At 40.7% G+C, this 25,895-nt stretch overlaps 1 protein-coding gene across 10 annotated transcripts in view; it reads left to right on the plus strand.

Moving 5' to 3' along the window:
- Window positions 1–686: 686 nt before the first annotated feature.
- Cadps2 (calcium dependent secretion activator 2) overlaps window positions 687–25,895 on the plus strand; it is a 558,168-nt gene continuing 532,959 nt past the window's right edge. For 5 of the 10 annotated variants that reach the window (XM_029478702.2, XM_021164381.3, XM_029478706.2 and 2 more), the window contains exon 1: window positions 697–1,374. In XM_029478702.2, the coding sequence (XP_029334562.1) occupies window positions 1,027–1,374 (348 nt within the window). In that variant the 5' untranslated portion in view covers window positions 697–1,026. Of the gene's footprint in view, window positions 1,375–25,895 lie in introns of all 10 variants that reach the window. The other 5 variants (XM_029478700.2, XM_085840790.1, XM_085840789.1 and 2 more) reach the window with 3 other exon arrangements.

Raw genomic sequence — 25,895 nt, forward strand, 5'->3', positions numbered from 1 at the left:
CACCGGCCTTCTCTCGGATGTTTGCTGAATGTCTGTCCACCCAAAACAACCTGTTTTGTTTGAGTCAGTTCTATCTCAACATAGGAAACAACTGAGCTGTGTTTGTCAGAGTTTCAATTTTCAAACGTAAAATCTAATTTGCTCGCTGGTTTGCAGGAAACAACAGGAATACCTACCAGTTTAAAAGACCCCACCCCACCCCGGACCAGACCGGCCGCTGCGCCAACTTTCCTTTTAATGCCCGTGCTGTGAGGATTGCAATTTGGACTTCTTGGAGAGTGTCCCACTACAACGAAGAAGGGAGAGAGACTTTTTTCAAGTCTCCTAGAAAGAATAATACTTCGAGGGGAAGGCAGCCGGTCCCACTTTTCAGCACTCAGGTTTCACAAATCAGGTCCCAGCACTGTCCGGAGCTCTCTCTTGGAGACTGTGTTTGTTCCCCGTCCCTATCCCGCCGCCACCCTTACAGAAAGCCTGCAGGACTACTGGGTACTTGGTGGCCCGGGGTCGTCTGTGCTGGTCTGGGCTCGGCATCACCCGCCCTCTGCAAACTGCGCGCTCCGGGGCGCCCGGCACACCCGCCGCCCGGTCCAGGCGGTGGCGGGCGCGGCGGCGCGCGCACGCGCACTTCGCGTCCCCGCGTCCGCTCCTCGACATTCCGTTCCACGTGTTGCTCGGGAGGCGCCACAGGTTCCTCACCTGCGCCGGCGGCGGGGGTCGGCGGCGGGGCTGGGCGCGCGCGCGGGCTGGACGCCCGAGGCTGGGCGCGCGGTCCCCGGGCGCCCCGAGCGCCCCCGCGCTAACTCCGCCTCTCGCCTCCCGCCGCTCCGCTTGCCCGCCCCGCGTCCTGGCCGCGGCAAACACTCGGGCGCCGAACTCGAGGTGTCCGGAAAGCCCGGGCCACTTTCCCTTTCGTTCTGCGGCCGCTGCGTACCGACCTAGGCTCCCGCGAACCCGCGGGGACAGCTGCGCTCGGCGAGAAGCCCCAGGGATCGCGGGCCGAGCCCAGGCGTCCCAGCCAGCACCATGCTCGACCCGTCTTCCAGCGAGGAGGAGTCGGACGAGGGGCTGGAGGAGGAGAGCCGCGAGGTGCTGGTGGCGCCGGGCGGCTCCCAGCGAGCGCCGCCGGCCGCGGCTCGGGAAGGGCGGCGGGACGCGCCGGGACGCTCCGGTGGTGGTAGCGGCGGCGGAGCGGCCAGACCCGTGAGCCCGAGCCCCTCGGTACTCAGCGAGGGGCGAAATGAGCCCGAGCTGCAGCTGGACGAGGAGCAGGAGCGGCGCATCCGCCTGCAGCTCTACGTCTTCGTGGTGAGGTGCATCGCGTACCCATTCAACGCCAAGCAGCCCACCGACATGGCCCGGAGGCAGCAGAAGGTGAGTGGCGGCGGGACTGGGAGCCTCCTGCGGCCACTTACCCCCCTCATCCTCCCGCCCCCGGGGGCTTTCTCCTGGGAGAGTTCAGGGGCACCTGCTGCCGTCCTTCTGCGAAGGGCTGGACACTATTTTAGTAGGTCTTTGAGGGGTGTCTGGGACAGGTTGGAGTGCTTAGGTCTTTAACCCCAGCCGGAGCTAACCAGAGCTGGCCTGAACTGGCAGGAGCTGGCAGCCGCACCTCACCATCCCCAAGACATGGACTGATCAGCTGATCCCACCTTGCAGGTCCTGCAGTAATTACACCTGGGCAGATTAGGTTGGGACAGGGTTAGAATACAACTCGCAACAACTTTAATTTGGGCTGCTGTGGGGTGTATGAGCTGGGCTTTGCCCTTAAGACAGACTGAGTGTGTAGCTAGCTGAAGCAGGTGGAGCACGAATACTTTCCTGTAACAGAGAAATCTCCACTAGGGCAAGGGACTAGACATTTTCTTGGTGAATTAAAAGCAAAGTTATATTGCTAAGTTTTCTGTGTGGCCAAACAATCAGGGCATGACATGCAAACACCGAGGAAGCTATGCATCCAGAGAGGCTATGAGTAATTCTAGGCCATGGCAGGCTTAATGAAGTCCACTGTTAATGACAGATGAAGAACTAGCTAATGCTTTGCTTATGGCTCCTTCCCTAAAGATTTACAGAAGTTCTGTCAGATAAAATGTCTACCTTAGTTGTTTTAAAACGGGACCCCAGAAATCTGATATTCTGTACCATACACGAAAGGAACAACTTAAATCACCTTAATTGGGTAAATATGTAGAATAGAAACCCTGAATAGTCAGGGAAACCCTTTAATGGAATACATACTGAGCCTGAGATGCTCTGAAGAAATCTGTAACAGTCCCCTCCGCTTGTGGCGCGGTTGGGGATTGCCTGGAGCATACCTACATGTACAGTCCTTCATCACTGTCCTGAAATAGTAACTCCTGCATGTGAGACCTTTCTTTTAGAAATTTGGCAACCTTTTGAATCGACTTTAAAATAAAACTGTAGACCAGAGGAAGCAGTTTCTCATCATGCATCCTACCGAAACCGTCCTATTCACATTTGTTCAATATTTCATTTTCTTAAATGTCTGGCATGTAAAAAAGCTGTGCGTAGTTACTGAATGCAACACCTTGAGTTTAGGGGGAGGTGGACAACTGTGAGTTTGCCTGAGGTGAACGATACTGTATGACATACTTAAAATTTTCCAAGAGGATAGATCTTAAGCGTTCCTCCCAACTTCACAAAATCAGATCCAAACGAGCAGCTCTTCTGGAATGATCATTCTCTTGAGTGCTTTGGGGGCATTTCTTTACTACTGAAGGCTAATCACAGAAGCTCTTCAGGTAGCCCAACCTTCTAGCTCCTAGGACATTGGGCAGATAGAGACCTATGCAGTCCAGGCAGTCTCCTCTTGCTCTCTGAGAGAAGTGGGTCAGGGTAGCATTTCCCAGTAAGAGCCACTTGGCATGGCTGAAGCTGCAACCCTTCAGGGGAAGGGTGAGTTTCTTGGGGTGTATGGTGAGCCTGGGATTCCACTCCTACCCAGGGCCATCCATCCTTATGTGCTGCGTGTGTAGAGTCTGTAACAACTCTGTCCGTTCAGCAGATGCTAACCTCAGTAGTCATTCTTAAACCGAGTGTGGGTTTTATATTTATGTTGTGGTAGGAGTCTGTACAAAATATATGAGTATCATCCAGTATCTAGTTTCACCTTTCACATGACATTTTAGTTTATATTTCAGTATATTAATATGTAAAAATCATTATCTGGTAAAAATCAAGAGGCTATTTGTGTTTGGAATAGGCTCCCTTTAGGCTCCCTTTGAAGAAAGTCATTGGCTCCTGGTTCATTTCTGCTGTGCCTACTTGTAGTCTGTGAGGGAAGGGGACTCTCCCGTGGCTCTACAAATAATGTAGTTCTCCTAGCTCTTCCTGTTTAAATAGAATGTTTGTTTCTCTAGAAATTATTTCAGTTGGCAAGCAGGTGTACTCACAATGCTACTGAGGAAACTGTTGATGTAATGTTACTCAGACATTACTAAAATAAACCCAACTTCAGGAGAGGAGAGAAACACTGCACGCGTTCTATGCAAGATTACTTGCAGTGCTTAGAAGTTTTTGTTTTTAAATCTTGAGAGCCTCAAGCCCAATCAGATGAACTTCAGTGATTGATATTTTAATGGGGGAGGCTCTGTAACAAAGAGCCTAAGCGTTTATCGCATTCAGAAGATCCTCTACTTTTTTTTTTTTTTTTTTTAAGACATACTTCTTGCTGAAGGGAGCTGGAGCAATTCTTGGCAGCCAGGGTTCCCCCTAGGAAAAATAAAAAGGGAATTTAACTGTATTCATGTGAATTTGATGCACAAGCCAACAATTAATGCCAAAACTTACTTTAAGTCTTGAATTATACAGTTGGGTTTTATAAAAAGAAAGTACCATGATAATTGCAAAATCACTAATCCATTGTATACTTTTACTCTGGAGCCTCAGGTAGTCAGGCAGGCAGCAAAACATTTGATTTCTAACCGCTTCCTCACCTCTCCCAACATTGAGAACTCAGAGGATCAGAAATTGAGGTCTGAAAGGGTCCTCATCCGGTAACTGAAGAAAATTCATCCCAGAGATAGGAGCCTGAAGCTGGAGGCCATGCCTCGGTTTTGTAGGCAAATGCTTTCACTGTTAGGGCTGTTTGGCTTTTAGGAACCAGAGCTGAACTACAGGGTTTATTTAGTTTTTTGATTTGTTTTTGTTTTTGTTTTGTTTTTTCACGTGGCTAATGTGGCCCATCAAACCAATAAGAGGTTGCATCCATTTACTATTTGAAGACATTAAATAGTATTAAACTCAGTTTAGTGAAAATATGTATACCTGTGTTTTTTTTGACTGGCACACTTCCACACAGAGGACTAACAGCTGATGCTCGTTAGGCTTGCAGTGATTATTGATGCATTCACAGAATATCCCGGGAGCAGACTTGGGTTAGTTTCTGTGACAGAGGTCGGTACCAGGTGGTCTCACTGCCTTACTGGGCATAGGCAGGGTTGCATGTAGGATGCATGTGCACCATAACAAAACAGATACCACAGAATGGCTCCAGCAGGAAGCACTGCGTGATATCCCACCGTGTTCATTGCTTTGATTGTATTTACATCATTATAGAACTAACAATGATCACAACCCTTGGGTGGTTCTAGATGATTAGAGGAGGGATGAATGTTATAGCTAGAAAAGCACATTTAAAAAATGAAGCAAATTATATATATATATTTAATAAGATCAATGCTCATTAGGCTTTTAGAAAGCATTGAGAACCTAGAGGGGAAGGTCCTTCGTGGTTGGGGAAACTGTGACGAGCACTTGGGCCAACATAGAAGAGAAGTCTCTTCACAGATATATTTGTACTCTAAGTCTATATTCATAACTATTGACAATGAACACAACTATAAGACATGATAGTCTTCATTAAGCAGGACCTGGAGGTTTGTACTAAGTCATTTCTCTGTTACTTTTTATTGACTATAACATGTTAAGAAAAAGGCCAGCTCTTGTTTGAACTACAAATAAAAACAGATGAGATAAAAGATGGAAGTTTTACCTGATGACTTTCAGCATGATTCATATGTGCATGGTCATGCGTTGCCGTGTGCATTGCCACTAAGATGATGCGCAGTGCGTTTTATGAAATAAACCTCCTCATACGATCATCTCTCATTGTTTCACATAGTCCTTGGGAGTCTGTGTTTGAGAAATGTATCTAAATAATGCTTTGAAGCTGCAGAACTGTCTTAGGTAAAACTGATGTGCAAGCGTGTGTGGTGGGAATACAGCTTTGGATGCGACAGTACACAATACACATTTGCCTTTCTTTCCTTTGAGTTTCGTAGTTTGAGGAAAGCATCCATAACCTGAGCATCCAGAAGCCGAGATGCTTAAAAATCGTAAAACTTTGTAAATGTCTATAAGTGGCTCCTTTCCTATCTAGTTTTATTTGAAAAGTCATAGTTTGTAACTATGTAACAGCAATTACTCTTGGGTTGTGTGTATAAGGTGAGCAGAGAACACGAATACATTTTGTATTTATGCTTCAGTCCCATCCCCAAGATACGATGTAATATATATGCAAATTTTCCCAAGTCCCAAATCTGAAGCACTTTTAGTTCCAGGCTCTTTGATAGGCATATTCAACCTTTGAAAAAATTGACCACTTTTATCTCCTTTTGGAAACAGTTGACTTTCTGTTATTTATTTATTTTTAATCTTCTGATGACTTTTATGATGCCCGCACTCAGGAAAGTCAGCCTTGTTAGAAATGAATGACAAGGTTGCAAGTCCCAAGAGGGCATCTTTCTTTTGTTTGGCACCCGTTTGCCTGAGTGATGTGTTGCCTGCCTTCCTTTGGGGGCCTTTAACTACAGTTGTGGCCTGATGCTATGTTTAAGTATACTGTATGCTTAGTATGCGTAGTGCATGGCATATAGAACCTGGTAAACACATGCAAGTCTCAGGTTTAGTTATGCCTCAAAGACTTAGTGAGAACTAGAACGGAGGAAAGAGGATGTAACAGGAAAGTATGTGTCTTCCAGTTTTCTGTGGAACATTTACCCTTCAACATGCTTTGAGACCTGTAAGGGTCCTTTTGAAGAAAGCTCTGACAATGGAAGTCTCTATTGACGCAGAAGCAATGACTTCCAAGAAACCTTCTCTATGCCATTATCCAACCGGAGGGACAGGAAAGCAGCCGTGAACCCCCACAATCTGTCTTGCTTCTTTGCCTGTAGTTTCCAGCAGACCTGGTGCTGTTCTAAAAGAGCCCCCATCATTCCTCCCGTGTGTTCTTGGGCTTTGGTACAGTGTGGGACAAATATCAAAGGAATAGGTTACAGTGTTTGCTGCCTTTAATAACAGGGAATACCTTGTCCTTTGAGGATCCAGTTGGAAACCACACATTAAAGAAAAACCTCAGGCTGGACTTAAAAATGGTATCTCAGAGAAAAATGCTTATTCCTTTAGCTGATTCATCCACCCCTCCACAGGGTGTCCTGGTACTGCAGCAGCAACAGTAGCAGCAGCAACAGCAGCAGCACTTAATTTAGTAGAATGAGTTGTGCTAATGAGCACTCAAATGGATTAAGCAATATTGGACTTCCCTTCTTTCAAGAATGAAATCATTCTTTATTTTGATATGTTAAGACTCCTTGTACCGTGAAATAAAGTATCTTGACTGAATCTTACTTCTTCTGTTTCTTTTTTCTTTTCTTATTTTTTTTTTCTGTTTTGTTTTGTTTTGAGAGCTCCATTTATTTGTACTCTCAGGAAATAAATAAAGAAAAACTATATGGTCATTAAAGGCTTTCCTAAGAGAATTGAGAAAGCTGGATCCTTTGGACAGATCAGCAGGCAATGACACCTACCACCAAGCTTGACAACCCAGGTTCAATCCCTGAGACCCACCTGGTGGAAGGAGAGAAGGCACTCTTTGCCCATTGTCTTTGGATCTCTTCACATCCACCCTGGCATGTGTGCACACACACGTATGTATATCTCCACTCCACACAAACAAATAAGTAAAAATGAAATTTAATAATTAAGAAAGATGACTTCCAGGTTGTGAAATATGGAAATTCTGAAAGGAAAAAAAAAATCACACTTTGGGGCAAGCCACTAGAGTTCTTGTACATATCTTATATAAATTCCAACTTAATTGTGACTTATTTTTTCAATTGGAAAATATGAAGGTATATACTCACATGATATGTAATCATAAGTGAAAGACATGATTGCAAAATGGTAGGCACTTTGATTGCACAGGTGATATATTGTTTAGAGGAAAGACTAGTCTCATATCAAATGGTGGAGTTGTTCAAAATTATGAACATTTTTTTCTTATAGCCACTGTATTTTGGTTAATAACAGGGAATACCTTGTCCTTTGAGGATCCAGTTGGAAACCACACATTAAAGAAAAACCTCAGGCTGGACTTAAAAATGGACTTAAAGATTTATATATTTTTCTCCTTAGGGAAAAATCTATAAGTCTCATCTTTGGCTGCTTATTATAATCATCCAGAGAGCTTTTTTAAAAATCCCATTATTCAGGTGATATTTCAGACTAATTAAATTAGTCTCAGGTTGGGAAGGTATCTTTAGGCTTCCCAGGTGAATTCAGTGTGTAGCCAAAGTTGAGATCTACTATTCTAAAGGGGAAAAATGTCTTATTTTTTTCCCTAGGCAAGGGGAAAGGATTTGTAATCAATAAGAACACTATGTGATTAAATGGGTGTTCTGTTTTAAGTAAAAGGTAACACCAACAATAAAGTTACGTAAGGTATGAAAATTTTCTCAATTGATCCAATGGGAAATCAGTGCAATATTACTAGTCTTTTTAAAAGTCTTAATTTATTATGGAACCATAGGTAGATCACTACCAACACAGAATTCTCTGGGAACTGAGGGGCGGGAAGTAAGCTTAAGTGATGTTTTCCTTGCCAAGTGATACTGGGAAGAAGATTGTCATGAAATCTCAAAGATGGATTCAGACCAAGCAATTCCTTGAAAGAAGAGTCAATTTCACAAAAGTCTTATAAAAAAAAAAAAAAAAAGAAAGAAAGAAAAGAAAAAGGAAAAAAAGAAGAGTATAGTGTGTTTTAGTCAAAAGAATATAGTAAGAATATAGTGTGTTTTAGTCATGCATGTAGTTTTCTCAAAACAACTGTACTCAGTATGACACCAGTGACCCACATGAATAACTGGCATGGCATGATGTCCCTGATGGTGTATTAGTGGTATGCATACCTTGGTGGTAACCAACAGCTCTTTAATGCGCTTAAGGCCAGCCCAACAAGAGTGATATGATACCTGGTATTGGAACTAACTACTAACTACTCGGTGCTAGTGAAGCCATGGTTATTGGAGGAGAATCTGCTACCACTAGTTTACTTAACAAAATCTGTTAACATATGTCTTTATATCTACAGAAAAGGGTAGTCATCACTCCTCATTAAGGAATATTCTCTGTGGAACACATGGAGACCACTACAGAAAACCACAACCTATCAACATGCAGGGTTGTGGGCCTAGTCCCAGTGCCTACATCTACAAAACGCTCTGGCACCCAAAGCTTAGAGCACACTCTAGAAGAGAGGGCAGGAGGTCTGTAAGAGCCAGAGAATCAGGGGTTTTTCTGTGAGATGGTATCTCCCAGTAATAACAAGCTACACCCAGCAGGTAAAGACGTGCCACATAAAGTCTCACCAACATGACTGCCTGAAAAAGGAACTAAACAAGAACAACACAGTGGACATGCCAAGTGGATCAGGAAAAGCCCAAGAGGCCTCAACTCTAACAAAGGAAAGCTGGGAGCAGGAGCCCACCAATTGGCTGTCTAGTGCTGAATGGTCGGCTCTGGAAACATATATACATGCAACTAATGTTATATGGACTGATCAGGTTATACTTAGGAACGTATAGATGTATACTCGCTCTCTCTCTCTCTCTCTCTCTCTCTTTCTCTCTCTCTCTCTCTTTCTTTCTCTCTCTCTATATATTTATACACACACATACATACATATGGTATATATATGCATGTATATATACATACACATATATATATGTATATATACATATATATATTCATATAATAACAATTAGTAAAGCAGGTCATGAATTGGAAGGAGAACAGGCATGTGTATATAGGAGGGTTTCGAGGTAGGAAAGGAAAGGGAGAAATATTGTAATTATATTAGAATCTCAAAAGTAAAAAATAAAATTTGTCTTCTGAACTTAAGAAAACAGATGTACGTTAGTTAATGAAAGCCCCCGGGATTTTTTATTTTATTTTATTATTATTTTTTTAAGTATTAGTTGGAGAACAGCTGATTTGCATTTGCAAGCAGCTCATGCTGTGAAGCATCTCCAGGGCTGAAGTAGCTCTGGGTGGGCTTAGCATGTGTAAGGCTTGTGGTTCCATTCCCAGCAGGAGAGGTGGGGGGGGTGTTGGGGGGGGACGATGAAGAGGACAACAACAACAACAGGAATGAAAAGCAGAAAAGCATCCAAAGGTCCACTGGGCTGATAGAAATGCTATCACAAAGTTTTATAAATTTTATGATTTGAATGTTTCCATTATGTAACCTTCAAGTAGGTGACGAACTTTTACACAAGAAACGTGACTGGGGCCAAGGGCCCGGTTGCTTTAAAGGTGATTTTTGTCAATCATTTTACTGAGAAGAAGTTTAATGTGGTCCTTTCTGATTGCTTATGAGGCTGACTCCCCACCCTCTGCAGTCTAACGCACTTCCCCATGTTTCCTTTTTCTCCTGAGAATTTGGTTTGGCCTGCTAGTTCTGACATGCCCTGTCATGGCATTTTTGAGCAAGATGTTCCTATCGCCAACCTTTCAGCTTGTTTTAGGAAGACTTTCATTGATATTTTCCTGAATAGCTCATTTCTCAGTTACCCACTGAATTACAAGGCCGACCTTTGATTACTCAAGTCTTAGAGTGGTTAGTCATACTGGCTGTTTGTCAACCAGTTATTCGGTTCTTACCATGTGAGTTTTACATTAGTTATTATTCTGAGCACATTTTGAAAGATAAAGCAATTGGAAGTCCTTTCTTGGGTTAATGGTCAAAAATGTATGTATTTCTCTTTCCAGGCTAATTATTTTAATGCCTTAACCTAGGTTTTGTTTTTTTTTTTTTTTCTGTTTCCTCTTCATTGTATCATATAATTTTGATTAATGGTTACTATATATCTTAATTTCTAATAGTGTTTTTTACTTCTTCCGGGTCAAGTTCTTTACTTTCAGCATTCTTTCCTTCCTTCCTGACTTTTCCCTTATCATTCACTTCATTAGCATATTTCATCTCAGTGGACCCTGGCTACTTCACCTGTTCCTGTGATTGAATGAGATACTGGGTGTAGCTTATTTAGCATAGTGTCAATTACTTGAGTATTCTCCATTTGAAGTGCTATCATCTTAAACTCTCAATGTAATTAAACCTGTTTGAGAACAATATTTGCACTAAATTCAGTCACGGAGGCGCTCAGCCTAGTTCTCCATTTCCTCAGTCCTTTTGTTTTTGGAATCTTTTGATACTTTGATTTTACCGAGCCCTTGTATTCGTAATTATAGTTAGTTTTGAGCATTTTATACTTTGTTGTTCTTATTGTAGCCTGCAAATTTCTCTATAATTTATTTATCTAATTATGGAGAAATGGAGAGCCCTTTAATTTTTTATGCTCTAACTGGTCATTGATTGTGCATATTGACGGCACACAGTTGATTCATAATATTGATCTTTCTAGGTTTCTGTCTGGCAGGGCAAATTGCTGCTGATGGGGGAGCCTTTGTCCTGTGTAGTAGCTGGCCTTCTTCCATCTTCCATCTCACTGTATTGGTCAGAGTGCCCAGGGTTAGTTACTAACCTGCTTTCTGAGGCTTTACTGAGACTGGTTTGCGTGTTTTACCGGGGCTGGTTAAAATTTTAAGATACTCTTTTATTTTATTTTATTATTATTATTATTTTTTTTTGTTTTTTTGAGACAGGGTTTCTCCGTGTAGCCCTGGCTGTCCTGGCACTCACTTTGTAGACCAGGCTGGCCTCGAACTCAGAAATCCGCCTGCCTCTGCCTCCCGAGTGCTGGGACTAAAGGCGTGCGCCACCACGCCCGGCTCTCTTTTATTTTTTAAACAAAGTACTTTTTATTTTAAATAAAATTTGTTTTAAATAAAAAATAATTTTAACTACATTAATAATAAAACATCAAAAATTTATACTGAATGCTATAAAGTTTCATCGATTATGTTAGGTGCCTTGATTTTTCTATGAAATGAAATCTGCAATTTCAAGGTAATTTTTACCTGCATAGATTTGATTTTTATCGACTCTGGTACACTTTTTTTTGTTGTTGTTGTTGTTTTATACTTGAGTTCTTAAGAGAACAATCTGTCATTTTCTATTTGACAGCCATCACTGTAGATGGGGGAAAGCAGTGATGTTAGCTGGGAGACCTTCCACTGTTTGTGTGCTCTCAATCACTGTTGGGGTGCAGATGCTCTAATGTATGCAGGTGAAAGAATTATTCATTATACTATCCAAATCCAGAACCCATTTTAGATTTTTATCAGGTCTAGATTCAATTGTCCATTCTCATAAAATTGATCATTTATAGAATTTCAAAGTATGTTAGCATAGTTGACTTGTTCTCCACTTTCTTGATTTTCTTTCCCTTTCCCTCTCCTCTCAGTTGTCATCACTGTAGCAGTCATAGTCCTCCTCCTGTCTTCCCTTGTCCCCCTCCTCCCCCTCTTCCTCCTTTTCCTCCCTCCCCCTCTTCCTCCTCCTCCTCCTTTCCCTCCTCTTCCTCCTCCTCTTGCTTCTCCTCTCCACTTCTCCTCCTCCCCCACCTCCTCTTCTTTTGGCAGGATCTCACTATGTAGCCTTGGCTGGCCAGGAACTCTCAGGCTGACCTTGAACTCACAGAGATTGGCCTGCCCCTGCATCCTAGTGCTGAGGTGGGTTAAAGATGGACCCTGCCAAGTGGACTTTATTTATTTGTCTTTAAATTTATTTTTATGAGTTTGGGAATTTTGTCTGCAAATAACTAGAAGAGGGCATTGGATCCCTTGGGACTGTAATTGCAGATTGTTGTGAGCAGCTTTATGGGTGCTGGGAATTGAACCTGTAGCTAGTACTTTCGAGCCATCTCTCCAGCCCCTACTTTCTTGCAAATTAGTTAAGCGATATTATCTTAATCCATGTTTCTTCTTTGAAAAGTTTCACTGGATGGTGGCGATGTCTCTGTTAGTCAGGTGCTTACACACAAGCGTGAGGTCCCGAGTCAGCATCCGTGGCAGCCCTGTAAAAAACCTGGTTCTGTTGCCGAAGGGGTAGAGTCAGGAAGATCAATGGAATTGCCACTCTCAGTCTAGCCAAATTGGTAAGCTCAAGGTTTTAAAAGGTCCTGTATCAAATCAGATGCGAACACTTGACATCAGCTGTTACCTTTACATGTAGTCATATACATGAACTTGTACATAGTAAATACACACACAAAATAAAAATAATGGTCGATGGAGTGTTGGAGAGTTGAGTATGGCCTAGGGACCTAGGATGTCAGATGCTGATAATCACAGAAGACCTGAAGCTAGGTCTGGGACCATGATTCTGAGTCCATCTTCTCATGTTGATGAAAGTTAAAGGTCTGGACTCCTGTGGCAGTATGCAAAGCAGAAGTAAGCTTGATTACGATTTATAGAGTTATAGAGAAGAGGATAGTTGAGGAGAAAAAAAAAGAGAAATTAAGAAAAGTAAAAGAAAATCTGGAGAGTGGAAGAGGTTTCCAAGAGAAGAGAATGCCCTTGAACTCCAGTGTCTAGGGTGTTTAGTGCTGAGCTAATCCCTTGAGATTGGTTAATTCCTTGGGATATCATCAGTGGGACCACTGGAAAGCCCACCTGCTATAAGCATGTCCCCTTGTCCCACTTACCAGATGATGGTGCTGTTTCTCTGCCCACCCAATCCGGACAGTCACCCCTCTATCTCTCTCCATACCGACTCTAGCTTTGTTAGTTATTGACCTCAGCTCTCTGCCAAGGGTTAACCACTTGGTCAGTGTTATCACCCTGCAGCCTTGCTGCTGTCTTAGGTTCTGAGCATTGTGCTTTTTCTGTTGTCTCATTTTTGTGATTAGCTTTATCATAACAAACAACTCAATCACAGCCTCTAAGACATAGCTGCAGTCTTTCTTGTTTACCATATTAAGGTCCTTGTCTGTGCTGTGGTCTGAAATGGTCTCCAAGGCAGGAGTTTCTTGTTGGAAGCCACCCTTTCATAAAATCAGTTGCAATTGTTACAATTAGTTGCATTAGAACCAGTAGTATATGCAAGGAGGAAAGTACTTGGTGGGGAGAGGGGAGAGGAGACAACATGCCTGCTGTCCCTAGCCTTGAGCCCGCTTTCCTGTTCGCAGTCTAGTTTGGTTATACAATGCCTAATTACAAGTCTTCATAGGTATGCATTGGTGGCTTTCCAGACCTTGCCATGTTAACCCTTAATCGTTTTTTTTTCCTTTTTTTTTTTTAACCTCAGCCTCTGTTCTCACTGTGATATATCAACCAACTTACAGTATCCATTGTGGGTCATTCCCTATTGCTACCCACAGAGAGCTGGTTCCTACTTCAAAGTGCCCTTTAGATTAGCAAGATCTTTTTATACGTATTTATACCTGTTCTTTATATACCTGTCAACTTCATGGATTCTAATGTTTCATAAAAGTCAGTGATCTGTTCCATTCCACAGTTTCTGTTCTTGTTTCTCATAGTTGTTTATTTTTTTTAAAGCAGGAACTGAAGGAAGGTGAGATAAAATAGTGTGATTCTTTCTTCTGCTTTGTGATAATATAATGAAAACAAAGTTATGACTTTACCTCTTTATTAGATACTTTGTTCATTGATGTGTCAAAATAGCAGACCTAATGTAGGCTTAAGGGAAAGCTTATCTTTGTTTGCAACTTAAGAAATATATGGGGGAAAAGGCATAGCAGTAAGGAGCGGGAGATACTAGTTATAGTGTGTCTACAGCCATGAAACCGACATCGGATAGGAAGTAAGACTAGATGATAAAACCTCAAAGCCCACCTCCAGTGATGCTCGCTCCCCCCCCCCACCAGCTGGGACCATGTGTTCAAATGCATAAACCAAGTGCATTTCACATTCACACCACAGCAACCCCTATGTATAGTCTGGCATCAGTCTAAATGTTACATTACAAAGCTTATTTTAAATTTAAATATTTAAGCTTATTTCAGGTTTTTCCTTTCCTGTGAACTAGCTAGTCAGAAGGATAAATTGAGCATTACAGAGGCTGAAGGAATTTTGTTTTCTCTTTTGTAATAGAGTTTTAATGTTATGCTGTCAAAGAGTGTGATGACCTGAGCAAATAATATTTATCAAGACTGATTGGATGGTGAATCCTGTAAATCTGCCCATCCCTGTCTCTGCCACCTTTGCTCCCCTGCCCAACACCTATGTCCTATGTTGGGTTACTGGGCTAGAGACACCTGCCAGGACAATTAGCTTCTTATGTGGGACTTGGGGATGTGAACCAGGGTCCTTATGTTTGTATAGCAAGTACTTTATCCACTGAGTCATGACCCCACAAGCTTGCTATGTATAATTTTTGTGTGTGTACATATGTGTGTGTGTGCATGCACATGTGTGTGGGTTTGTGTGTGTCTTTGTGTGTGCTGGTGTGTATACACACATGCATGTATATGTGGAGCCAAGCCAGAGAACAACATTAGTTGTCATTCTTCAAGTGACTTACACATTGTTGTTGTTGTTGTTGAAGACACAGTCTTTTATTGGCTTGAGACTTGTGAGTGCGTTGGGCTGGTTGTCTATGAGCCCTAGGGATCCGCCTGTTTCTGCCATGCCAGTGCTTAGATTACTAGTATAAGCCACCATGCTTGGCTACATCTCTAGTTTTGGTTTAAGTTTATAAAGTTAGCAACTATTCCTTTGAAACGGGGTTATAACTCTATCAATAGTTTATCCTCCATTCAACACACACACACAGACACACACACACAGACAGAGAGACAGAGAGAGAGACAGAGACAGAGAGACAGAGACAAAGTGAGTTTCTATCAACTTGGAATTATTTATATGGAAGGTGGCTAAAAGGCATTCTGCTACCCCAAAACCTATATTCTTACTACTTCAATTTTAGAGAAACAGATTCCAAATTTTATTTAAAGACACAAGTCTTAAATTTAGCTCTCTGCAAAAAGAAAAAAAAAGTCTAAAGCTAAAAGTACTGCTCCAGTTAAAAAGGTTTAAAAAATGCTGAATATCATCGGAAAGAATTCTAAATGTAAGACGGCAGCCATAGCCTACAACATTATCAGCCCCTGCTTTCTGGATCAGGAGGATTTCGTGTGTTCTGGACCGGGAAGGGGGAGGGGTGAGATTCAAGCTGATTCTTAGTCTCTTATCTGTGGTTTCACTAAGTCCAGACTCCCTTTACCGGTTTTATGTAAAGAGGTTTTTTTTTTTTTTTTTCTTTTTTTTCTTTTTTTCCCCCCAGTTTAAATCTTCTTAAGAGCCAGAGGAACAAGGAGTGTGCTGTGAGACTCTGTCTCCTAAGAATGTCAGGAGCTACACCCATAAAGTCTTACCAACATACTTGCCAAAACAGGAACCAAACAAGGACAATAACATTAGCTGTGCTAACATGGATGCTGAAATCCCATGGGGCTTCAACTTTAGACAGAAACTAGAGGCATGCTGAGAAGGGTGGGGAAAGAGTCTACTGTAGGGAAGAGCACTCCAGTTCCTTATCCAACATCCAGTGGTTGGCCCTGAAAACATATATACGTGTAGCTTTATACAGACTGAGCAGATTGTATCTATATAAAGTATGTATGTATGTATGTATGTATGTATGTATGTATGCATGTGCATATGCATGCATGTATGTGTGTTATGTATTTATGTAACAACGGTGAAAAATCCCATGTAGTGGAAACAGTGAAGGGTAGATGGGAGGTTTTGAAGGGAGGAAATCTATGTGGGAAATGAGGTAATGTTTTGTAATCGCAAAGAGATTTTTTTACATTTCTAAGAAATAATCTATTTAAAAATTAAGGTAATTAAAAATTTTATATCTTACAGTATACTCATAAAATGACAAATAGTCTCAAATATTTAAGTAATTGTTCAGACTTAAGGTTATATGTCTCAAGTGTTTTACACCAGAATTTCCATAAACTTTTATTGTTAAATCTGAGAATCCTAGGCTTTGACTTTTTTTTTCCCCTTCACTTTTAATGTCTACATTTATTAAAGAGGGAAATAGTACTGGATATGAAAATGATTATTACAAGAAGCTAATGTCCAGTTGGGGAGTTATCAAGTTTATGGTTTTTCAAATAGATGTCAAGAAGTCAATTGTTGTCCGGTAGTGGTGGCACACGCCTTTAATCCCAGCACTCACGAGGCAGAGGTAGGTGGATCTCTGTAAATTCGAGGCCAATCTGGACTACGGAGTGAGTTCTAGAACAGCCAGGACGACACAGAGAAATATTGCTAGAGAAAACCAAACCACCACCACAACAGAAACAACAAAACAAAAAGTCAATTTTTATTGTTCAAGGGAGAAATTTGAGTAGAGAATTAAAGAGTTGTCATGTATTTGGTAATTGATAATAGGGCACTGGAGTGAGATAGCCCGAGGAAAGGTACCTTAGGAAGGACAAGATTTTAATGACTGGCGTTAATGTTTTGGGGGATTTAAAATAGACTAGATGGCCAGCATGGCAAAGGAAATTGAAAAAGGAATAGCCAGATACAGAAGAAGAAAAGTTCAATTCTCTGGGTCACAGAAATGAAAAATCTGTTTGACAGAGGAAGCTAAAGACAGAGTCGTCAGGTATTGTAGAGAAATCAGGTGAACTAGGGATTGGAAGTATTACCTGGATTAATGGCTGTAAAGGTGAAACTACAAATGTTGACCTGAGCGACTCAATTTCGTCTTCATAAATAATCCACCCTTTGATATGCTACTATTCCTAAATGGTGTGTTTGACACACTGAGTCTGCTTCCTTTCTTTAAGTGACAAACACCTTGAGGTTTCAGATAGTAGCACTGCCACCTAACAGCTAAGTTTTGGCTTTGTAAAGGATTCCTTGGGGAGGGGTGCTACATAAATATTAATGTGTATGCTTACATATATATATTTCGTGTTTTTGTTTTATAATAGTGAATTAAAAATTAACAGTAACATAGATTTCAAGTGTGGTTTAATCTAGATGAAGAACATCAAGTATCCTGGCAAGAACAAATCTTTGATGTTCATGTAAAGTCATTAGGTTTAGCTGTTTTCCTTCCAGTTGTGATTTTTTAAAAGGCAAATACAGATTAGATGTTATGGAAATCTTCAAATGTATATTAGCCTGAGTAAAACCGCTTATAATATATTTTAGTTCAGTGGGATGCTGTGAAGATTCCATGAAATATTTTCTGGAAAGCATAGAGGGTTAGTACATGGCATAGAGCAGAACTTTACAGAGTTTTCTCTTTAACACTTTATTATACGTTACATTTAGGAAAAAATTCAACCGCATTTATGTGTTCGTGTTCAAAGGCCAGAGGTTGATGCTAGGGTCTTCCTCATTTGCTTTTGATGTTACATGTTAAGGCAGGATATCTCACTTAAGCCTGGTCTCACTCATACAGCTAGTTTAATTACCCAGCTTGTCACTAGGGATCCCTAGACTCTACTTCCAAGCTCTGCAATTACAGGTGGCTTGACACCCCTTGCTGCCATTTATGTGGGCTGTGGGGTTCTGAACTTCAGTCTTTATCTTTTGTGGCAAGTGCTTTATCCAAAGAGCTATATCCACATCCCAAAGATACTTTGATTTTAATAAAAACATTTAAAGGCATTATTTAAACAGCTATTCTGTGGTAAACATCATTGTAGATACTGCTGTAGAGATGTTCTTGGTAGCTGATAATCTAGTACAGGTGATGAAGGAGTTGACATATGTTTGTGTGCATGTATATTAGCAAGATAGTGATGTGAGAGGATTTGCTACCAGTTACTATGTCATGTGGGAAAATCAGGAAGAGCCTCATAGGAGAGCAAGTAGCTGCTGAAAAGGATTTGAATGAAGTGAAGAACTGAGCTACTTAGAGGTGGGAGAAGACAAGGAGAGTAGCTAAGATTGTACTAACAGCAAGTGCAAAATGCTTTCTGGTAGAATAAACATGCTTTTCTTGTGAAGAACTACAGAGGGATCCCGGAAAATGATAGGGACATGTGGCTGTGGCAGATGTTAGGGATTTAAGTGCCAGGGTGAACTCTTGGAAGGTTTTTGACTGGGACAATGGAAATGACATTCAGCCTCTCAACTGATTTACCGTGAGAATGGACTGGACCTCTCTGTGGAATAATTTGGGGCTGGAGCTAGGGGTGTGTGCCAAGTACAAGAAATTGAAGTTAGCCTGTTCTAGTGGGTAAGAATAAACTAGTTTCATTTAAGTAGAGCAGGAGTAAAGAGATACAGAATATGACGGAATATTTATTAAACATTATTTATGTTTACAAAATCCACGAGTAATGGAGGTAGCATTGTACTGTTATTATCTCTGCTAAAATCTTATATTTATTAAAATAAATACACTTAGAAATCTGAGCATTGTAGAACATAGAAAATAGAAAACAGAAGTCCCGGGTCTCACTCCTTCCATTTTAATACTTACTTATACCCTTGTCCTTCTCTGACTCGGTTCCCACCTCTCTCTTTTGTGTGTGTGTTCCTGTGTGTCCATGTATGTGTTGAGGTCAGATCAATCTTGGATCTTGTTTGCAGATAGTTATTTCCCCAGCCTTGTGTTTTTTTAGTTCTTCTAGAAAACTCTTCAAAAATTTACACAAGCTGTTTCTTGTTTCCATTGTTTGCTGTAGAAGGGTGAGGGTGAGATTTTAGCTTACTAATAGAAACGTCTGGTCTCCCCTCTCCCTTTTTTAGGATATTGCCTACAATTTTGGCTTTGCTAGTCAGTTCTTTCTTATAAGCACTATAATTTTAGTTGGGTATATGGCAGTTTGACTGAGGACTGTTATTTCCCGTCTTCTTGTTCCTTCCCGTCAGTGCAATGAGGCTGAACATGGCTTTCTGTAGAAGATATGAATTGAAAACACAGTTTTGGGAACACTAAGTGTGGCTTTATTATTTTTCCCATATGAAAATGGAACCTTGAGACCATGAGTATCAGTGAGAAGTCACAGAGGCAATATTTCAGCTCCGACAGGATGCGGAAGATAGGTTAGAATAGTAGTTCTCAACCTTCCTAATGCTGTGACCCTTTAACGCAGTTCCTCATGTGTAGGGGCCCCAACCATAAATTTATTTTGTTGCTACTTCATAACTGTCATTTTGCTCTTGTTATGAATCATAATGTAAAAATCTGATATGAGACTCCCAGATGGGTTGTGATCCACAGGTAGAGAACTTCTGGGTTAGAGACTACTGAGATTTCTCTTAAGAAATTATCATCCCAGACTCCCCAGTACAGGGGAATGTCAGAGCGATGAGGTGAGAGTGTGTGGGTAGGAGGGGGAACACACTTATGGAAGCAGGGGTACAGGGGATGGGAGAAGGGGACCCCAGTAGGGAAACCAGGAAAGGGGATAACAATTGAAATGTAAATACATAAAATATCCAATAAAAAATAGGAAATAGGTACCAAAAAAAACCCCAACCCAAAAAACAAACAAAAAACCAAAAAGAAAGTATCTACCCAAAGATGTGTCAACCATGGACTTGAAATTTGTCAGGATCCCATATTCACTCCTATTCTTCAAACTAGGAAGGAGAAGAGAGAAGGAGGGGGGAAGAAAGGGAGAGGGGAGAGTAGAATGAAGAGGACAAGGAGAAGTAAGGATGAAGAGGAGGAGGAGACTTTAACAACAATGATAATGAAGATGATGACTACTGAAGTTTGTGAAAATGGGATATTAATAAGTGTGATTTGCATGTAGCACTGTTCCCTGAATCAGAGTGCCATTTCCTACTTGGTGTCTCCTCTTCTTGTAAGTTTCCATGGCAGTCTTCCATAAAATCCAGCCATAAGTTATTTTCTTAATTAGTGATCAGTAGGGGAGGGTCCAGACCATCGGAAGTGGGGCCACCCCTAGGTTGCTGGTCTCGAGTTCTATAAGAAAGCTGTTTCAGTAAGCCAAGGGGGAACGGACCACTAAGTATCACTCCCCTGTGGCATCTGAATTCACTGCTGCTTCACGGTTCCAGCCCTGTTTGAGTTCCTGTCTTGGCTTTCTTCAATGATGGACTATGATGTGGAAGTGTAGGCCAAATAAACCTTTTCCTCCCCAGCTTGCTTTGGTTCATTGAAGCGACCGTAACTGTTAGAGTTTTAAGGAAACAAGGTAGAAGGAGCTTGGGTCTCTGCCAACTTTGTAGAGGAATAACATCACCCAGCTAAGTCTTTAGTCTGAGAAAGCCTAAGTGACTGCTCTGTCTACATGGATTTAAGTGAATTTTCATTTTAGATGTTTGTTAGACTTGATCTGTTATCTAAATTGCAAAGTTTTATAATTTTAATAATATACTTTATTTCTTTTCTTTACCCCAATAACATGATGTTCATTCTTTCTGCTCACAATGTTATGTTTTTGTTTTAAAATTAATCTCCTCCTTTCTTGGTACAGTGTTTCAAGTCCCAAGGAAGATAATTACTGTTACAACTTCTCTTGCAGCTATAGTCGGTCATGTCATACTAGTTTTGCATTAGGAGACAGAATGGTGATATGGTTAGCATCGTTCCTTCGCTCATCCCTTCCATGTCTGGAGACCTAGATATTGTTTCTGGAGTCATAGCTACCATTCTCATTGACGAGGAAAATGATGAGGATGTTTGTTTATTTCATTTTTGAAACTGTAATATAAATATATCATTTCTTCTTTGACTCTCCTCCCTCCACAACCCTAGTATACCCCTCTTTGTTTTCTTTTACATTCATATTCTTCTTTTTCATTAATTGTTATTTTATATCTATCTATCTACCTATATATATATAAATATATTTATACACACACACACACACACACACACATATATATATATATATATATATATATATGTTTAAATGCCACCCACTCAGTCTGTATACTGATACCAGTGTTTATGGTCTCAGGGATGACCATTTGGTAATGGATAATCAATTTACATGCTGTTCCCTGAAGAAGATATTTCTACCACTGTCAGCATTCCTTAGTTGCCTGTAGTTGTTTATGTAGGGCTGAGACCTCATGAATTTTCCTCATCCACTTCGGCATGTCTAGCATTGCGGTCTTTGTCTAGCACATGCTTAGCCATTCATGTTGGTGAGAGTTTATGGGTGAATCTTGTGATATTACTAGGAGATACAGTCTCATAGCAAACTTCCTGATCTTTTGACTCCTATCATTTTTCTGCCCTCTCTTCTTGAATTTTCCCTGAACCTAAGCCCTGGGAGTGTTCTGCATGATGTATCCATTGGGACTGGGTCCCACAACTCTGCATTTTGATTGGTTTTGGCTTTCTGTAATGTACCAGTATTTGCCATGGATTGTTTCCGTCTTATAAGCAGAGTCTTAAATTCAATTAGAAAACAGCTAGTTACCACCAAGTTTGTGTTACTGCTGCACTCTTAGGATTATGGAGCCATGGTAGTTGTTGTAGTTTATAAGTGTCATAGCTGGGTAGGGTTATTGGCTAGTTCTCTCCCTTGTAAGTTTTTATGGTGTTTTCTAAGTACCACCAGAAATAGTCTTGGGAGTGTGAGCAGGGGCTTTCAGGTTAGTTCAAGATCAGGAACTTCTGGGATCTTTGTCTGATATACCTGCCATTTTTAGCAGTAGGGATTTACTTTCAGTGTGTGTGTGTGTGTGTGCACATATGTGTTTATAGACACAAAATTAGGTGTATTATAGGCATTTGCCCTATCAGGATAAACATGTACCAGCTTGAAACAGTTGTCAAAACACCTGCATCTGAAGAAAATAGTTTCACAAGGTTTAATTGCCCCTGTTCCAGAGCCATCAATAAGATCTCCACACTTAGATGTGATTCTACAAATTAAAATGACTCAATTCATTGTGCATTATCAGAAACAACTCTTTTCTACTGCACAGCCAGACAACATTCTTGAGTGCATCTCTATTGATCTTATATATTTTTATTCTTTGTTCATTTTTTGATTTTTTTTTTGATGCAGGGTCTCTGTAGATAGCACTGGCTCTCCTGGAACTTCCTATATATCCTAGATTGGCCTTGAGCTCAAAGGTTTCCACCTCCTTATGTCCCTCAGGTACTGGGATTAAAGGCATTTGACACCTTGACCAGCAGCTGGCTGCATTTCTTTTTTGTGTACATTTATTATAGATTTTACTGTTTTTTCTTCTTTACTTAGCTTATCCCTTTCTCTACCACCTTAAGTTGGTGTAAGTCAGTGGATTTTGCAGCAAGGATGGATGATTATACACTCCAGCAAACATTTCACCACAAAATAAATAATAATAAAAATCGTGACAGTGATTCTTCCTCTGTGATTCCTAGTTACGAATAGGCAGAAGTAGGTGTGCTGGAAACACTGCAAAACCCAGTGAGGAGTTCTGTTTTATCCTGCATGATGTTTCAATATTTAGCAGCCTTGTTAAAGCTTGCTTATAATTGGCTCTAAAATATTTATCAGATGCAGGATACCTTTTTCATATTTTAATAAATAGCAATATTTTTAGACATGCAAACTCTCCCCAGGTAAATTGAGAGAACATTGAATTGGATTTTGTTAGGGACTTTCTCCAGAATCACTCCCTACTTTGGAAAACAGTGTCCCCAGCAGCAGTGGCCTTTGGGTTATTTGTTTCCCCAGTGCAGGATGCATGTGTCAGCCTTCATTTCCACCTGTCAGCTTCTCCTTGATTTTATGGGTATATATAAAACCTATTTAGCCCTTATTTCAACATGTCAAAAATAAAGAATAGTGTTGACAATATTTAGTAAAATATGACCTACTGTTTCTGCACTGGACTTCTCCATTACTTACATAGGCGAGTGCGCATAGTTTATTTAGTCTCTGAGACCAGTTACGTGTAAGCATTTACATGCTGAAGTCCAAGTGTTTTTTATTGTTTATTCCTATTCCAGTTAATATTATTTATTTATATTTTTAAAAATGTCACTGTAGATGATATATTTTACCTTTTAACTTTATTTCGGGCTATCAAAAATTAGTTATTAAATATTTGTTAAGGAAGTCTCATCATCTAGGGTTCACTAAGAAGGCACTGCCATATTTAAAGTAAGTAATAGCTCCCAGGTGATAGAATTAGGTAGGAGTTTGGAAAGAGTGAAAGATGGCATGGTGATCCAGGGATTCCCTTTGGAGGGAAGGGGGCCTTTATTAGTCTTAGGGTGGGATGGAATAAATGGGAGCTGTGGTCAGAACTGGGCAGGAGCTCTGCTCTGGGAAAGAGGGAGGCCGAGTCCTGGGGCTGCTCTGAAGACTACAGTCACTGTGACACCCTGAGCATCAGTGTGCAAGCCAAGTAAGCAACACCTTCCATCACTGCTTCCCTCCACAGCTTTGTTCTCTTATCTCACCAAAGGGAAGCAAAGAGAACCTGACAAGCCCACAAACCTATGGCTTTCCCTCCCAAGTCACAGATCAAGATGCAGGGCAGAGGAGATCAGGATGGAGACGAGGGGGCGTGTACATTTGGGGTTGGGAGCACTATGTCTGGTTGGGTGTTAGACTCACTGTCCAGAGGACAACTGTAATCTGTGTTTGTCTTTCCTAGAAACATGTCCTGGGCTTCTGGCTGGCTTTGATCTCAGCCAGTGTTTGGGCAGGCCCTGATCACTCTCCTTCCTTCCCTATAATTCTTTTGAATTTGAGGCGTGGCTGTCAGATTATCTCATTCTGTTCAAACATTTTCACACGCACCTTTCTAAGAGTATCTAATAAAATTTCTGATTCCATGAAGATCTGAAATCTTTATCTCGTGGAGGGAAATTGGCTGGGTATTGGATTCTGGGCTGGCCTCTTTCTGCAGCTGACTGTGCAGACCCTGGTCCACTGTCTTCTGCCAGGCAGTGTTGCTAATGAACAATCTGAAGTGTGATTTCATTCATTTTTTAAAAAGTGACCTGTTTCTTCCTTTCTCAGTGCTTTGAATGCTTTTACTCTTCCTTTAGGCTTTCTACAATGTCCAAAGCACCCTTTTAGTTTTCTAAAAGGAAATTATTGTAAAAGGTACTCGCTGGTTACAACCATCAGCTAGGGAAAATTCCATTAGTTTTAGAATATTTCCTTTGTTCCAAATAATTCAAGATGGGGGTGACCAGAAGGAGAAGCATGGGTTTGTTTGAAGGGTGAACCACTTCCCTCCAGCCACTCTGTCTTTATTAGTATAGTTAGAATTCTGGAATGTTCTGCTTGGATGAATTTTCTAGTCTTACTCTAAAGATTGTCATTAACTGGTGGTTTTATATGCCCTTTGGCTTTCTTTTATGTATACTGAGAAATATAGTTTGCTCTAGAGAATCAGAAAGCCTTGTAATATCTTACTCATATGTAAATAATGAAGATGTTTCTATTTATCATATATTCCTTGTGTGTGTGTATCTGTGTGTGTATGTGTGTGAGAGAGAGGGAGGGCAGCGGGGGGGGGAGACTTGTTAGATTTATCTTTGTCTCATGTGTATCAATGGAGCTGTTCACTAAAATAAGACCCACAAACTCTAAAACGACTTTGATGTGTTAAAATGCACACACCTGCCTTGGGGAAGAAATAACAGAAATGCTGTGTGCATTTTGGTAGTATGTTTTCACTGCGAACCATTGTTGTATGCATTAAGGTAAGAGTAAGTACCTCATATGCCTAATCACTCCACTGTCCAACTAAATATTTAAAACATGAGTTTTTGAAGTATTTTATATATATATATATATATATATATATATATATATATATATATATATATTAGTGTAACTCTCAGCTAGTGAAAATGTGGTTGGACTGGAAATCTTGTGTTAATTAATGTTACATGCCAGAGATTTCTGAAACGTGTGCTAAGGTTGTGAGACCTAAATTCCATGAGAAGTTTGAGCAGAAGTTATCCAATTCTTTTTATGTACCTGGCCCTCAGGCCCTGCTCCCTGACCATATCAATATGTAATAGCTTCCGGATGGAACACCATCTGTGTACTTTCCCCCCAAGACCCAAATACGTGACAATGAGAACATTGTCTCTGCTTAGAAACAAACTTCTTTCATTAAAGATAGCACTCTTTGGCTTATTTGCTAACATAATACACTTTTGGTATTTTTTTCTCCTCAGCTGAGAACTCATCAAACTGCCAGTATTTTCATTCATTTCAAACTTACATATTACTGTCCAGAGTCCTAATAACAGGATAGTATCAATATTGCTAGGGAAATATATAGTCTTTAAATGCCAGCTATACATGACGCGCCTGAAATATTAATGCTTATTAGCTTCTAAGATGTTATTCTTCAGAGAATGGAAGTTAAAAAGGGAGCGATAAAGCATGCATGGCTTCTAAAAGAAACGAATAGGATTAAGTAGCACTTTTAAGTCTTAGAAGTTTGAGGTCATCTTATTTCCGGTTTTGCATTTGCTCAGAAAACATAAAGAGTCTGTCCAAGGTCACCCAGTTTGTTAATGACAGTGTTGGATTTGAATGTATATTTTAGTATCTCTAAATTCTTGGGTCTTTTCCTAAGGGTTTCCCAAAGCGTCTTTCCTTTCTTTTAAAAGCTAAGAACTGCTTTGCTTCTTGCATAAAATGTGTTATTAAAAGCTGATTTCTTAAATTACAATGAATTTAAGATCATTTTCTCTTGCAGAACAAATAATGTGGGCTCTAAAGCATTGCTAT

Source organism: Mus caroli, unplaced genomic scaffold, assembly GCF_978045245.1.
Source record: "Mus caroli unplaced genomic scaffold, Mus_caroli_1 scaffold_7, whole genome shotgun sequence".
NCBI lineage: Eukaryota > Metazoa > Chordata > Mammalia > Rodentia > Muridae > Mus > Mus caroli.